Source organism: Neophocaena asiaeorientalis, unplaced genomic scaffold (genome assembly GCF_003031525.2).
Source record: "Neophocaena asiaeorientalis asiaeorientalis breed wild unplaced genomic scaffold, Neophocaena_asiaeorientalis_V1.1 scaffold223, whole genome shotgun sequence".
In the NCBI taxonomy this organism is placed as follows: domain Eukaryota; kingdom Metazoa; phylum Chordata; class Mammalia; order Artiodactyla; family Phocoenidae; genus Neophocaena; species Neophocaena asiaeorientalis.
The window spans coordinates 429,628-446,152 of NW_020175045.1; the positions used below are offsets into that span (position 1 = coordinate 429,628).

At 54.3% G+C, this 16,525-nt stretch overlaps 1 protein-coding gene across 3 annotated transcripts in view; it reads right to left on the reverse strand.

The window, feature by feature from the left end:
- Positions 1–3,734: 3,734 nt before the first annotated feature.
- Positions 3,735–16,525, reverse strand: part of WIPI2 (WD repeat domain, phosphoinositide interacting 2) — a 31,630-nt gene continuing 18,839 nt past the window's right edge. For 2 of the 3 annotated variants that reach the window (XM_024763477.1, XM_024763478.1), the window contains 10 exons: positions 15,662–15,831; positions 14,282–14,378; positions 13,790–13,887; positions 13,301–13,393; positions 10,392–10,462; positions 8,620–8,727; positions 7,370–7,534; positions 6,212–6,319; positions 5,265–5,395; positions 3,735–4,339 (listed from right to left, as the gene is read on the reverse strand). In XM_024763477.1, the coding sequence (XP_024619245.1) occupies positions 4,227–4,339; positions 5,265–5,395; positions 6,212–6,319; positions 7,370–7,534; positions 8,620–8,727; positions 10,392–10,462; positions 13,301–13,393; positions 13,790–13,887; positions 14,282–14,378; positions 15,662–15,831 (1,154 nt within the window). In that variant the 3' untranslated portion in view covers positions 3,735–4,226. The remainder of the gene's footprint in view (positions 4,340–5,264; positions 5,396–6,211; positions 6,320–7,369; positions 7,535–8,619; positions 8,728–10,391; positions 10,463–13,300; positions 13,394–13,789; positions 13,888–14,281; positions 14,379–15,661; positions 15,832–16,525) is intronic. The other variant, XM_024763479.1, reaches the window with a different exon arrangement.

Sequence of the window (16,525 nt, forward strand, 5' to 3'; positions counted from 1 at the left end):
AAGTTCCCTGAGCAGGGACTGAACCTGGTCCCCCTGCATTGGGAGCGCGGGGTCTTAACCACTGTGCCAGCAGGGGAGTCCTAGGTTTTAATTTCTTAATGCAGTTATAAAATGCTACCAGCATTAATGGGGCTTCTGGTCCAATGTGGTATGGAATGTTACCAGTAAGCACAACCATGGCTTAGACACGTACAATCACACACATACAAACACACCCCGCCCTCCCCCCATACATACTGGCAGTGCATACGACAGGCTCACCGATAAGGGAAACGTAAGAGGGAATAATTAAATTACATCTCAGTAAAGAAGGAAAATACAGGGCTGAGGAATCAAAACAGTCTCTTTAAACTCGGAGCTTCAAAAAGATTTAATTCTCCCAAATTAAAGACTTTTCTGGTCAGATACCTTAGGGAAGGCTAAGGGCTGGTCACGCCTCCAAATCCAATGTTTTTTTGTGCTTCACAAAATCCACAGAATAAAAAGGTACAACACGGGCCAAGGATTTTGACCTGGGTAAGAACTAAAATACACAGAAGTGAAATCTGTCTGCTTGGCTATTGGCGATCATTACATATTTTCAGTAAGAAATAAGTTACTCACGAAGAGAATCCTGTGTAAAGCGTCCCCCCAAACCAAATGCCAATGGCTTGCGTGCACTTTGTTTTCACATTTCTGACACCCAAACCCAAGCCCAAGTTTTCAGCCCACCCACCTTGAGTTTAAGAATGATTAAGTACACTTGTAAAATAACGTATTTGGATTTTCAGCTGTGCTACCTACGGTTTCACATGTACATTTAAAACCAGAGATCCTGTCATTCCCTGCATGCAAAAGAGGACCTACAGAGATTTTTTTGGGGGGTCGGGGGACAAACACCACCCCCGAGCATGGCTCACGGGCAGCCCTGCGCCAGCGCATCACTGGAACAGCAGCTGTCGGCTGGCAACAGGCCGGGAAGATGACCCCATTGCTGGCCGTCCTGTGCTCCTTTGCTAAGCAGGGACCTGGGCACTTCTCGTCTCTTCAGCACGTGGTCACTGTTGGCCGTGGGGGAGACGAGATTCTCTCTCTTCTCTCCTCCCCAAACGAACCCGTGAACAGGCAGAGCTCGGTCGCCCACTCCTGGGCTGGGAGCCCTGACAGAGGGCAGGGCTGGAGGCTCCAGGCGACACCAGGAAGGCAGGAGTTCATGTCCTGTCTTGGCCGGAAAGGGGTTTGTGCTGGGACGAGAGCGCAGGCCCCAGGGTCTGGTGGTGAACTGCAGTCACATGGGTGGTGCTAGCGTCCGAGGCTCGGCAAGTCTCCAGACCGATGCCCATGTCCACCCACTGCTCTGGGCGTCCAGGGGATGAAAGGGAACCACACAGAACCTGGTGTGTGAAAGTGGTTTATACCGATTCCCACCGGCTTTGTGCTCAGGAACCAGAGCTGAAGGAAAACGATGCGTTCAGTTCCGTAAGATGGGTTTCTGTTTCAATGCTGGCTGGGCGCCCACTTCGAGTTACACGTCACGAGAGCCGTGAGGCAGGGACGGCTCCCGCTGTCCAGTCCAGAGCCCGAGGCTCCAGGTGCCACCGCCAGCAGTGGTAGAATCGGGGGCTGAATTCAGTCCTTAACTCCAGGTTCAAGCTGACGCTTGGCCCCATCATTTAGAAAGTACAAAAGATCTGGTCCCGATGCACGCCAAGTCCATCAAGTTTCCCGGCAGTGACAAGTAATCTTAAGTTTGGAAAACTATGACATAAAAAATTAACACTGGTGTGTAGTTTGGGGGTTCAGCCAACCAGGACACGTGCTCTGCTGGGTCTGGCTGAGTCCCCCCTCGTCCTGGCAGAGTCCTGCTGTCCACCAGTCAGCGGCCTCTGGCCCTCCTGTCCAAGCCTCCTGCAGGGGCCTCAGGCCGGTGACGCTGGGACTCAGACCCACGTGGAGCAGAGGAAGGGATATGCTTGGGCAATGGAAAAGGCAAAGGGAAGTGCAGGGGCGCTCACCCCTCCAGAGGCTGGTCAGCAAACACCCACCCATCCTTTCAGTTCTTCTCAACCAAGAATCCTCGGACCCCCTCTCGGCGGGTCACAGTGACCCGGGCGAGCAAAGAGCTCTCATGTCCGAGAAGACAGTGCCTGGGCCAGCTGGGCCCCACGGCGGGGGGAACTGACGCTGACCCCGTCTGCTGGGGTGACTGACCCCAAAGAACGACGAAGCCACGTGCCTTTCACAAGAGAAACCCGGCGAAGCAGATCTGACTCCCCCGATCACCCCAAGCGTGGAGTCGACCAGCAGGGCCGGGACCAGGTGACAGGGAGGCTGCTCTCTTCCTGGGCATCACAGCAGCCACGGACACCCCGACACTAAAGAGCTGGACGCCGAGCCTGCTTCGAGAGACAGAGAGGGAGGGAGCTCCAGGCAAGGCCGGGTGGACGGGGCCGCCGGGCCCCTCTGTCCTCGCTCAGGGCTCAGCAGGGGCCCGGGTACCAGACCCATCGCCGGGGCTACCTGTTTAGTCAGGGATCCAGGACAGATGCACAGAGGCTCTGGGGAAAAGCTGACTATGTTCCCACCTTGTCCTCTAACGTAGCACTTCACATCGCTGCCACAACGAGCGTTTCTGCAGGTTTCTGCCGCGGTCCCGTGCGCCCCGGGCACCCCTTTCGCCGGGCCCACCACTCGACGAGCAGCCTGAGGCCCGGGGACTGACCGTGGAGCTGGGCACTGCAAGGGGGCAGTCAGCTTGACAACTGCTTCCCCGTCACGAGCCACTCGACCGCCACAACCCAGGTATATACACAACCCGGAACGGACACCGCAGACCCTTCCTCTGTTCAAAGAAGAGGGAAGGCAGACACTGTCGCTTTTCCGCTTCCAGCCTTAACCGTCACCGTCCCCAAGAAGCCAGAACCCACTTTCATGCCGCCAACTCCTCTTAAAACCCCTCAAAACTTTAACTACTACGTGTCTTGGTTTGGAATGCAGAGTTCGAGGTACTTGAGGTTGTTTAAATTCTATGAGAATGAGAAGGGAAGCCAAGCAAACACTGAGCTTGTGACCACAATCTCTCATCACTTTTGCTGATCAATTTTGAAGACGGAAACAGACAGGCCCAGGTCACCCTGCAAGCAAGATGTCTCCAGCCAGCTTCCTCTCACCTCCTCCTGACACAGGTAAGAAGGACCCCCCCAGACAATGGAGCTCGAGCTAAGAGCACAATTCAGGTGCCTATCACATTTGAATCACTCTGTGCTTTATGGGCAAAGAAGCAGCTACAAACGTTCCTTAAAAAAACAAACACAAAAACACACACATGGGGCTTCCCTGGTGGCGCAGTGGTTGAGAGTCCACCTGCCGATGCAGGGGACGCGGGTTCGTGCCCTAGTCCGGGAGGATCCCACGTGCCGCGGAGCGGCTGGGCCCGTGAGCCATGGCCGCTGAGCCTGGGCGTCCGGAGCCTGTGCTCCGCTACGGGAGAGGCCACAACAGTGAGAGGCCCGCGTACCGCAAAAAAACAAAACAAAAAAACACACACACAGTTGTCCAACAGGAAGATCACAGCAAAGACCAGATGATTTACCTACGTGGCCTTCCCTCACTCTGTTGTTCCTTGGCGGTCTTTCAAGCTCACGCGCTATCAGAGAAAAAGGTTTTCAATGTCGGGAAGAACCTCTCTCTTCTAACACCCACATGGAAAACAAGACCAGAAACAAAAATCCACCGCAGAAGAAACCCCAGAAAAATCCAATTTGGAAAGAATTTAATTAACAAAATAAAACGGGGAAAACGGTCCCGGAGGGGCTCTAGGGAGAGGGGACCCCCCCTCCAGGTCGCCACCCGGCCCCGCCTGACCCGCTCTGCTCGCTGCTGCCTTCTCAGGCGCTCTTCAGTCTGTACAGATTGAAAAGCCAAACGCCTGCAGGCTGCTCGGGAGTGGCTCTGGCTCCCCCAGGCTGCATCGGCACATCAACACATGCAAAGCAAGGCAGTTTCAAGGGCTTCACCAAAGTTACTTTTGGCAAAATGAGAAAACCGACAGAAAGCTGAGATTCATAAGCAGGGTTAAAAGCCACTGAAGTGAAACCAATGTATTTCTCGACAGTATGGAGCGAGACTACAGCTACAATCTTTTTTTTCCTCTTGAAGTCTCTGCCATTTTCTCCCCCAACTCAGGTCAAAGTTCATAGCAGCATGACGCAAAGTCCTCTGTCAGCCAGCGTTCTCACAGGTCACGGTCAGTCTGTCCGGAGGATCATGGGAGGCTGCTCGCTGTCGTCCTCCAGCCGCAGGGCGCGGGCCTCGTCCTCCAGGCCTGCGCCGCCCACCGCGCCCAGCTCGTCTGCATAGGCTGCGGAGAGAGCGGGCGCTTCAGGCCGGGCCACGGGCCGGAGACCTCGAGGCCACACCCGAGGTGGGAACTGGGCCAGCGGGGAGCTCACAGCCCACGGGGCTTGGAATTCTCGCCTCTCCCCTGACCAGCAAGCTCCCTGCAGCCTCAGGCACCTCAAGAGGAAGTCACTGACCTTCCAAGACCCATGAAGGCCAGAAAGGAGCGGGCATGGTAACAGGGCCCTGGTGCACAGGCTGCAAACCAGCCTTGGTGAGCGGGGGGACGCTGAGGACAGCGACAGGGACACAGCCTCCCCTGACCGTAAGAGGCCTTCACCTCTAAGAGTAAAACAGCGAGCGAAGGCCAGAAAGGAGCGGGCATGGTAACAGGGCCCTGGTGCACAGGCTGCAAACCAGCCTTGGTGAGTAAGAGGCCTTCACCTCTAAGAGTAAAACAGCGAGCAAGGACATCGCAGCGTGAGCAACCAGAGCGCCATCTGGGTGAGGTCCCGGTGGGCCTGGGGGGAGACGGCTCACAGGGCGCCCCGGTCTCCGCCGCGCGTGTCTGCCCGAGGGCCTCCCCACTCCGTCCTACCCCCCTCCCAGCAGGGCCTGCTCGCTGAGTGATTCCACAGCCGGGAGGGTAAAGACTGAGGGTGCGGGGCAGCTTTTCGGCTGAGGGGCGGCAAGCGGGGAACAATCCACGTGCACCCAAAACCACGAGGACTGCCGCTTCTTCAAAGATGGAGAAAACGAACTCAGCCTCGAGAGGCCTTGACAACCGCACTTTACAACAGCTGGCCCGTCTCAGCGCCCCTGCCCCCGCCCCTGCCCTGTCCCCGCGGCAAGAGGCAGGCGGGCAGCCCTGGTGAGAGCGAGAGCGGGAAGCATGAGACCCACGGGCCTGGCCTGATCTGCCTTCCAGGCCCGTCCGCAGCCCTTACCCAGTGCCGTTGGGGACGAAGGCACGTGAGGACCCTTGGCCACGGCCGTGCTGTACGTCTGCGTCACCAAGGGGCAGTCGTGGGACGTGGAGTCTAGGATCTCATTGGTCGTCTCCATGCTGCCGTCCAACCTGGAAGGGAAGAGAAAAAATGACAGCAGGGACAGTCAGGGGCACGAGGACAACACAGCCCGTGGGCCAGCTGGGATGGACCTGCAGCCACAAGGCAAAGGCCCCTCGCAGGAGGAACACGCATACGCTCATCATACCGCGCTGACCGTGGAGTGGCCCCCCCGAGTCTGTTCACGGGCATTTCTACACACTGAGTCTGATGAAAAAAGCTGTACCTAGGAAGGCAATCTCATCGCAGTTTTAAAGACTGAACATAAACAGAATACACTATGGAAAAAACAAAATCACCCCCACGTTCACACTGACTGTAAGGGTATTACGGTATCACTGTTTAAGAAAAAAAGCAAAAACAGAAAATCCAACTGCACTACCTTCCAACTGACTGATATTAATTCCTTCTTTTCAAAGAGAAAAGCTGCATCTCAGTGAGACAGCAGGCTCTCAGAGAATGTGCCCTACGCTGTGGACAGCACCCTGGGGCCATCCCTTTTGTGCGCAATGCTGAGCTGCATCCTTAGCGGAGCCGGTTCCAAGGAAGAGGGCCCATGGGCCCCTCCACAGGGAGAACAGTGCGCACCGGCCGCTCCTGTCTCTGCCTGGCTGCTGAGCCGGAAATGGGCAGAGGCGTGGAGAGCGGGGTCCGTATCCCCATGGAATTCTGTCTGGCAGAGCGAAGCTCCCACACAGCACAGGCGGCTGCACTGGGACACGTCCCTTTGCATCCCCGGCTTCCGGGGAAATGAGCAAACCCCCAACGGGCGCCCAGCAGCAGCCTGGCCACTTGGAGGAGGTGTGGCCGAGGTGCAGCCAACTCACTTGTGCTGTTTCATCAAGGTGCACTCTCCCCCCTCCTGGGGGTCCAGATTGTACATGTACAAGTACCCGTCCGAGGCTCCCACCAGCAATCGGGGAATCTTCTGGATTCTAGTGAGAATAAAAAGCAACCGAATTCTAAGACTGAAACTTTCACAAAGTTCTCATTAAACTAGCTGCTTTCAGCCTGGCCAGGGAAGAACCCCCTGCCCGAAACGAGCAGATGTAGTTTCATGAACTCGACACTGTCCACGTGTACGAGAATAAGGATCGCTTCTGCTGTGCTGCCTGAGGCCGTAACACCAAGGCCAGGGGGAACTTGGTGTGAATAAACACTGAGGCCCACAGGAGAACAGGTGGAAACAAAATCAGTTTCGGGGTTTCTGTGATTACTAACGGTAGATATTTTCATAAACATTTCAACGATGCAAAGTGGATAAAAAGGATGTAGAAGAATGTTTCTGAGATCCACGGAATCGTGCAGATGTGCTCTCACTGAATTTTCAAGACAATCTTTTTTTTTTTTTTTTTTTTTTGCGGTACGTGGGCCTCTCGCTGTTGTGGCCTCTCCCGCTGCGGAGCACAGGCTCCGGACGCGCAGGCTCAGCGGCCATGGCTCACGGGCCCAGCCGCTCCGCGGCATGTGGGATCTTCCCGGACCGGGGCACGAACCCGTGTCCCCTGCATTGGCAGGCGGACTCCCAACCACTGCGCCACCACGGCAGCCCCAATCTTTCCTTGCATGGCTGTACTTGGACTATCACCGTGAGGCAGAGAGGCCCTGTGCGTCCTGCAGCTGACTCAGCTTACATGGGGGCCTTGAACCTCGTGAGGCGCTGGCGCTGGAGGACCAAGGGTTAAATACCGGCGCTCTCACGTGGTCTTGACCTAATGATGTTTTTCTAAACGTTCTCAACAAGAACAGAGAGAGGAAGATGTGAGGATCAGACACCGCAGAGACAGCACCAGGGTCCACAAACAGCACAGGCCCACCTTACGATTCCCCGCCCCGCTCCTGTGACTCTTGCCTAAATCCAAGGTCTAAGTTTGCAGGTTATCCTGGCGCCACACGGCCACAGTCCCCGGTGCCCCGCGACCTGGCTCCCAGCTGGATGCGCGGGGGATGGGGGTGGGCCCAGAGGCGGCGCCCACTCTACTCACGTGGCCAGCGCACAGATGTTCTTGTGGCCACAGAAAGGCAGGCGGACTGTGGCAAAGGCTCTGCCCTGGTTGAACATTTCTGTCACTTGGGAGGGCAAGTAGCTGGTGGACGCCATGAGCACCTTCCCGAAGTAGCCGGTCCAGGTGGTGGGCTCCTCCTGAGGCCTGGAAGGAGGAAACGCTGTCAGACATACAAGGCCGGGCCCTTCACTGAGAACGACCACGTCCCAGTCTCACCGAGGCAAGGATCAGCCCCCAAACTCAAGAGAAATTTCCCAGACTTCAGGGAAGAGGGGGCACAGGAAGCGATGACCTCTCGGGACCCTGGGGACATTACAGAGCGTGTCCTCCGAGGGGCCCTGAGGCCCCTCCCTAGTGGCCACCTTAGATGATGGCAAACGATTAACTCCCTGCTCTGTAGCCTATGTGAGGACACGAGGGCCAAATCCAGAATCCCCCGCCCCAATCTTTCTAACGGGGAGTCTCCAAAAACCTCAGCTGCACAAACCCCAACTGCTACTTTCCCGTAGCCCATCTCTGCTGTTATCCATCTTGTATGCATGCTTGTAAGTCATCCTAAACCGTAGCCCATCTCTGCTGTTATCCATCTCGTATGCATGCTTTAAGTCATCCCAAACAGTAGCCCATCTCTGTTATCCATCTTGTATGCATGCTTGTAAGTCATCCTAAACCGTAGCCCATCTCTGCTGTTATCCATCTCGTATGCATGCTTTAAGTCATCCCAAACCGTAGCCCATCTCTGCTGTTATCCATCTTGTATGCATGCTTGTAAGTCATCCCAAACTGTAGCCCATCTCTGCTGTTATCCATCTTGTATGCATGCTTGTAAGTCATCCCAAGCGTTCCTTAGGGTAAGACACACTATAAACAAACAACACTGATCCTACTGCACGGTCACCACGCCCTCTGCTGCACGCCCACCGCAGCAATGCGTAGTTCAAACCAACTGCTTCGCAAATGGAAACGGCCTCTGTGCAGCAGGGGGGCAAGCACCCCTCCCAGGGCAGCCCTCTCACAAGGGCTGTGGGAAGAGGCGCTGAGGGGACCGCCCTCGGGGCCTCACGGGCCGCCGGGCCGCCCACCATGCACTCCATACTCCACCCGCCCCGCTGCTGAGCCCAGACGTGGCGCTGCTCAATCTGGAGCCAGCAGGACAGCGCTCACGTGTCCACCCAGTCGGCGGACGAACCGCTCTGCGTTACCTGAACAAATGCACCTCTGAGACTCACTTTTCTTTCACAGTCTCGAGCTTGAAGATGTGCACAGTCTCCGTGTTGCTGGAGGTGGACAGGAACACGCCGTCCGTGCTGAAGGCCAGGGAGCAGATGCTCACACACCTGGGGCGAGGGAGGCCCGAGTCACACTGTTTTCTGGGCACAGAGTGCAACCAGCAGTGCCCCCGGGGACTTCACGAAAGTCACAGCGAAGGAAGGGCCCCGTGACAGGCACATGTGGGGCTACTGGTATCTTTCTTATTCCTTTCTAGTCACCCCCCCCAAAACATGTGTTCAAGGAAGCAGAATGTCTGAAAGGTGACATCCAGTACGAGTAACCCTTTAATAGATCCTTATGTGGTTAACTCTTTGAGATTTCACGTACCCGAGGGAATCAGGACTTCACTAAACTATTTTCAGCTGAATGAGGCTGGCTTTATAGCACTAAGCTTAGTAAAAGAACCCAATAATTGAGATATAGCAACTCTTAACACGGAACAGGGTAAACTGGCAACGTTGATCATGTTTAAAAGCAAACTTTCGATAAACTAAGACTCTACAGTTTACCTTAAAAATCACTGTTAAAATCCCAAAGCCACCAAACAAACCTACATTTCCTCGTAACCCTAGAAATACAAGATGTATTCAGCCCTGTCAACAGTCAAGGGGCTTTATTCAATTCAATACATTTTTACGGGAGCTCACGACGCACCCAGCGTTGTGCTAAGGCTCAGGATATGATTTTTGCCTCAGTGGCGCCCGGAGGGAGGTGGGGCAGGAGCTCAGTTCACCGCAAGCAGGGGACTGAGAAGTTTAGTGGAAGGAGCTCCAGGAGCTCGGGGGGAAATGCTATTTCCGCGGGAAAGGCCTCCCCAGGGACACTCAACAGACCCAGAGGTTAAGGAGTCGGCAGGTCACAGCCATGACCTCCATGGAGACAGAGGTTCCTCTCCTGAGGAGCTGGGAGCGACGGGGAAGGGAAACCAACCACAGCTGGAAAGGAAGGATGCTGGGAGGCCTTGAAATCCAAGGCCTTTCGGGGTCTGGAGCCAATCCCAGGGGCAAGAAGACGACCCTGAGAGGCTCCAAACAGCTCCCAAGATACTCCCATCTTCAAAGAACGACAGGCGGGGCTCAAGTCTGAAGGACAGAGCCCAGGGACAAGAGCAGAGCCCAAGGCGAGCGCGAGGCTGGATGGTGACCCGGGTGGGGCCGCACGGGGAGAGGCCGGCCCTGCTGTGTGTGGCACTGAAGGCCAAGCAAGCATTGCCGGTGGGAGGGACCCGGAGAAGGGTGGTCCCCAGTCCGAGGAGACCGGTCCTGCAGGTGGGGAAGCGGACGGAGCGCCGCGCGCTGACTGTGGCTTGGTGTTTCTTTAGAAAGAAGGAAACTACTATAAGGGCCAAAGCTATCTGCCGGAGTGCTGGGGAGCCGGGGGCGCTGGTTACAGGTTTCAGAGCAGAGCCTGAGGGGAGGAGAGCTGCTGACCAGGTCAGGAGCCCCCGGCTGCACTCGCCCCGCCCGAGCTCATCCTTTCACAACCCCGGGCCATCCGGCCACCGCTCTGTGTTCGGGGGAATCACGGACGAACAAAACCCAGTTTGCTCTGATAAAAATGTCCCTCTAAACTCCCACGACAAGACTTCCAAACCCCACCTGACCACTCAGCTGGGCTGAAGATGCTGGTCACTGAACTGGGACCCCCAGTGTTTGAGTTTCCAAGAGAGTATAAAAGTGAAATCTGAACTGAAGCTCCAGAATCCATTTCGGAGATTTATGTACTTTACCTCTTCACTCCTCTCCGGAACTCGAAGAGTTTTTGTCCTTCTGGAATGGAAAATACCCTAATCACGGTCCCCTGTGATAGGGAAAGAAGGAAAGAAAAAGGAATTTTAGCTGGGTAGCATCAGGTTTGTATTTCCTGCACATCAGACCTTAGTGGACGGAGTGATGACAGCTGCCCAGGGCCAGGGGGCCTCGGGGGCCCCTGCACCCCCTTCACACTTGACAGGCCCTCACCAGAGCACGCCCTGTTCCACCGTTCACACGATAATATGACGCCAACCCACTTTAACTCACTACTTCTTCTGAACACTAAGGGCCTTGAGGTCAAAGCGGGGATACAGTAGTTCTATTTTCCCTAAGCCATCCGAGGTTTAAACTATTAAAAACCCACCCCGGGAATTCCCTGGCAGTCCACAGTTAAGACTCGGAGCTTTCACTGCCATGGACCTGAGTTCGATCCCTGGTCAGGGAACTAAGATCCCACAAGCTGCGTGGTGTGGCCAAAAAAACCCCCCAAAACCCCCCCAAAACAAAAAAACAAAAACACCCTTAAGCATTGCTTGGAGGCCCCTCCTTTAAGCGGAGCCACTGATCAAGGGCTGATTAACAACTGAATACCTGGAAATGTTGCTTAATTGCCTAAAAAGGAATGAAGCCAAACTTACAAAATGGAAGACCTACACCAAGAAAAGGTCTACACCCAGGACACAAGAAAATCTGACTAAACGGGGAGGACTAAACCGGGAGCTGCAGCACATCACATGGGGCAGGGGAATGAAATGCTGGTAACATGCAGATCTCCCCACCCCTCCCCCCAAATTCCCAGGGCATGTGTGGATGCGGGGCAGGACCTGGGCATCTGGGTGAGTTGATGAGACAGGACAGCCAAGTACGTGAAAATGAGTGGTACTTTCAACATCTAAATATTAAAAGAAAACTACAAGCGACAGTAACAGACTAACACAGAGACAGTCTGACAGAGCAGAATGGAAACACCTTAAAACAGGCAGCATCTTGAATCTGTGGGGTAGGAGAGTTATTAGACGTTTAACCTCACACTGTACAAACTTCAGACGGTTTGAGCCGTTAAATATAAGAAGCATTGAGATTATCTGACATGTTTATAAACAGGAAAACAAAAACCCCAACCTATAAACAACCCAAATGTACAGCACCAGGAACTGTTAAATAAGTTGTGGTAAATTCATATAACAGGACACTACACAGCCATTAGAAATCAAGCTGGAGATAAAATGGGTCCCTTCTGGAAAATATTAATAAAGACAATGATTCTCTGGACAGCAGGACGCCAAGTCTGTAATTCTGGTTATCCAAAAATAACCATGGCAAAGGTTTTGTCCTTTGCAGCCTAAACTTTTAGATTTAGATATGTTCTTAACGGCATACCTACTGTGTAAAACTAATTAAGAGCTGTGGGTCGCAGCCTGACTGCAGTTCCTCGAAAACAAGATTAAGCCCCACCTCGGCGAAGCCCCAGCACCTAGTACACAGCAGTGCTGAGAAGGCCACTGGTGGTCTAAGGTCTCAAACTGAAATCTGTGAAATTAAGCGTTTGCTCTTTAAATCCCAGAAAAAAAATGTTCTATTTTTACTAGCCTTGAAATCCATGAAGTGCTTTACGGCCTCTTAATACCTAATAAAAGGTCATAAAGATTAAGACTGATTAATCAAGGGATAACAGAGTTTCGTGGCTGTCGTGATCCTCCCAGGGGAGAAGAAAAGGACAAGGTGACGCTGTGATTACCCAGCACAGTGTTCAAAACAGTCAGGCTTGGAGTCCAGTTCCTTTGTCGCTGCCCAGCTGGGGGACCCTGGACCAACGACTTAACCTCTCTGAGCCCTCACCATGAAGTAGGGGAAGGTTTACCTTACCGAGGGGTCAGTGAGGTAAATGATCATCAGGGGTCCAGTGAGTGACCCATAAAAACAGTAGCATCGCGATCACAGGAAGTGGGTGTGAGGGTCCAGACCCGTGCGGGAAAGGGAGAGAAGCGAGCCGACGTTTATGTACCTCATTTGGGTGGCTGGTTCCAGAGGAGAGGTGACTTAGGAGGGGGCTCCTTTAGGTTTTCAGTGAGAAAGCATCAAAGTAAACTAGGCAGTGGGCACTGAGAAGAGAGCAATGAGCCAGGAGAACGTCGAGCAGGCAGAGAAGGGAGAAGACACAGCAGCTGAGTTGGGAGAGGACAAGGGCCCACCAGGGTCACGGGGCCAAGAGAAGGGGGCAAACGGAAGGGATGTCCAAGCCATTTTGTCCTCCGTGCAGGGAGCTTAAAAAGGGCGACGTCCTCTTACCCCAAAATCCTTCTCACTGGAAACTCATGTTAATGTTTAGAGGTGACCATGAAAAGTTTATACGTAAGACTTACATACACTATCTATATTCAAATTACTACTATAGGGCTTCCCTGGTGGCGCAGTGGTTGAGAGTCCGCCTGCCGATGCTGGGGACGCGGCTTCGTGCCCCGGTCTGGGAAGATCCCACATGCCACGGAGCGGCTGGGCCCGTGAGCCGTGGCCGCTGAGCCTGCGCGTCCGGAGCCTGTGCCCCGCAACGGGAGAGGTCACAACAGTGAGAGGCCCGCGTACCGCAAAAAAAAAAAAAAAAGTTACTACTATAAATATATAAATACAGCTGAAATACTGGAAATACGAAACCATCCCAGAAGGATGGCTAAGTAAATGACAGCTGAACGCGTACAGCCATGACACGTGCTCCACCGAGGCGAGTGCGGCCGTGGAGCCCTGCCTTGTCTCTCCCCACACCCGCCCTCCAGGCCGTGGACTGTGCCTGGATGTGAGCTAGCTGGTACAAAACTGCTTTGCTGGTTAGCAAACTAACTGTGTGAACAGAGGTGACCCAGTTTTCCACGGGCTGCAGCAGCCTTACCTTCTCGGAAGCAGTGGCGAGCTTGGTTCCGCTGGCGTCGAAGGCCAGTGCGGCTAAAGGGCTGTCGTGAGCCGGGATCATGTTTGCAGCTCTCTGGAAGGAAGGGTAAAGTGACACCATGACCGCCATGCCCTGCGCTGCCCACCGGCTGTTACTACCAGCACGGTTAACACAGACGCCAAATCCCCCTATTAACCAGGGGTGAGGGCTCCAAGGAAATGCTGCTCAAAACCTTTTAAAAATAAGCAAAGCAATGTCTCCGTGGAGTTTTACGGTTTTCTCCATTGCTTCCAGCACTTGTGCCGCTAGGCGTGCAGCACCGTGGGGACAGGAACACGTCCGGAGGCAGGATGACTCGAACCTGCTCGGTGACGGAGAGGGTGGCAGTGGAAACCATGCCCAGGAAACGAGGAGGGCAGAGCCTCCTTGGCCCTCCTTTTAGGAAGAAGGGGTGTTGTAAAGAGCTCTCCAAGGACCAAAGACCCTCACCAGGTTGATGGTGTCGAAGACCTGCACCTCCCCGATGGTCGCGCTGCCTGGATACGCCAGGTAACAGTTGTCGTTGTTGATGGACAGCGCACACAGGCCTGCGAGCAACACACGAGGAACAAACGCGGGTCAGATCCTCCAAGTGTCACCAGAACTCGTCACTTAGCAAGAACACAGAAATCAAGGGGAGCCCTGAGGCGACCTTGGTCGTCGTATCACTGGGTTTTAAGTTCCACACGCCCCAAACCGCCACTGTAGGTGACAGCAGGACTGTAAAAACAGACTAAAGCCCTTCGGTTGGAACTGGTTAGAAACCTCAAAATTGGAGGCTGACCGAACCAACAGTTTATGTGGTCACAAGACCAGAGCCAGAGGGACGGTAGCTTGCTTTAAGAACAATACGTTTAAAATCTGTGGGACCTAAAAGGAGAAGAAAATCTCTCTCACTGCCAGCCCTGGAAAGGCAGACCCGTCTGGTCCCCATGCGCTCACCTGCGGGGTTTGGGGGCGTCTCCCGGATGGTGTGCAGCACCTTCATGTCCCGGATGTTGTGTATATACAGAGACTCCTCCAGGCACACGATCAGCCTCTGGAAGGGACACAACAAGACACGGAAAACCAAACGTAAGGCAGAGCCAGTATGACGCTCACTCCCGACCTCCAGTTAGTGGACTCCTGCACTAAGACGCTGTGTCCCTTCCGGAACCCTTGCACTGCGTGCTCATGGCACAGTCCCCGCTCGCCCAGGGTGGCGTCTGTACCCACAACTGCTTCCGCCGGCTCTACCAGGACTTCTAACTGTACGATTTAATTCAACCTTATAGAAACTAGTCTCCAGTTAAGAAAAACATGGTTTGCTTTTGTTGCGCTCTCGGCCCTCCCCTCACGAAAACCAGGTCTAGAGCCTGGGACAGGTTTGGTGAAGGTTTCCAAAACCGATGCTGAATGAGGCACGGCAGGATGAAAGTAAAAACTAGGGCTTTTAAAAAAGTGTAAAATTCTACACCCAGACTATTTTGCAGGTGTCAAAATTCTCGCTCCATTTTCAGGAAGATGGATGTGTAGCTGATGCACCAAGGGGATGACAAGTCCAACGTGTTACACTTTGTAATTTACCATTTTAACCGACCTTTCTGTCAACAGACCCAGTTTCAACCATGTCAGGGGTGTCCACTTTAGTCACGCATGGGCCACCCGAGGCCACGTAACAAGCATTCCCTGCACAGAACAACTGGTTGTTGACAGAACGTGGTGACAGCCCTTAAGGACAAGGCTGTACTTTTTAAGCCAAAGCCATGTGACCATCTCATGGAATAAACTCAAGGGCCAGCCACCAGGTCTACACTCCGGGCCAGACATTCTTGTGGGTTTTGGGAGAGACACAAAAAAGTAATAAATCCTTCATCTTAAAAGTTAAATTAACAGTTAAAGGGATATGGAATTCCCTGGCCATCCAGTGGTTAGGACACGGTGCTTTCAACTGCCAGGGACCGGGTTCAGTCCCCGGTCAGGGGAACTAAGATCCTGCAAGCCACAAGAGGTGGCAAAAAAAAAAAAAAAAAGATAAAGATGCTCACAGATTTTTAAAAAAAGTAACATTTATAAAAAGCAAAAGAAGGTTCATGTCTTGAGGGATGAGTAAAGCAAACAGCAGAGGCCAGGGAGTCGTCAGGAATGGGGCTATCTGAGCAAAATTGCCGAGACGAGAAAACAGAGTTGAGTCCAGGTGGGGGGTCAGGTGAGCAGAAGCATGGCCAGAGGGACCAGAAACGCCGCCTGGGGACGGTCGGCTGTGCCCGAGGGGCGCCACTGAGAACTCGGAGACACAGGCCAGAGGCCCCGGCAGCTGAGTGGGGTGAGAGCGCGGCCCACCTGCCTGTTCAGCTTCACAGCCAGGATGGTGTTGGAGTAGCTGTAGTTGCAGATCTCGGTCCCCTTCTTAAAGTGGCAAACCTTCAGCTTCCTGGGGGCTTTGAGGCTAACGATGGCCACCAAGCTGCTTGAGAACAACCTTTCCACGATGCACACATCTTCAGTGTCAGCTGAAAGGAGGAAAAAAACCCCACATCTGTGTGTATCCCTGTCAACAGGCGCAACGCGCTTGTGTGTGCAAACACGTGTCTACGGGCGGGCTCCCCACTGCGAGCTCTGGGGCCAAGAGAGCGGGTCAAGCTTGCTGCTTATGAGGCCTGGACAAGCCGCCGGCAGGTTGCGCTGCACTCCGCAAGGAGGACCCACTCCTCAGAAGCCCCCCCTTTCCACACGTGGCACCCTGTCACTTCCCCCCCGGGGGGTCACCCAGAACCGCCTTCATCTGCTCCCTGGCTGCTCCCTAAACTCACTGGAACGTGAGCCCCGCCCAGACGGAGGCCTCATTTTCGGGCTCACAGCTGTAACCCCGGCACTTACAACTGTACCTGACATACGACGGGCCCCCAAGCATTCCCTGAATGACTGCATCTCTGGAGAGCTTGCTTTCCTGCCTGTAAACTGGGCTCACGGCTACCCTAGTGTGAGGAGGGACTTACAGACTCCAGCACGCAGTCAGCCCTCGATCCCCGTCGCTCCCTGCTCCGCACCCCAGCTCAGAAGGCGGTGGGTTATGAACTGTGTGTACAGCAGCCCACACAGACAAGAACAGACATGGTGGACCCTGCGCGGCTGTTACTTCACCCCCATCTCCCTGGGAGGCCCCCATGCCCACACTCTCTCTTTACTCCCCCCCCCCCCCCCCGC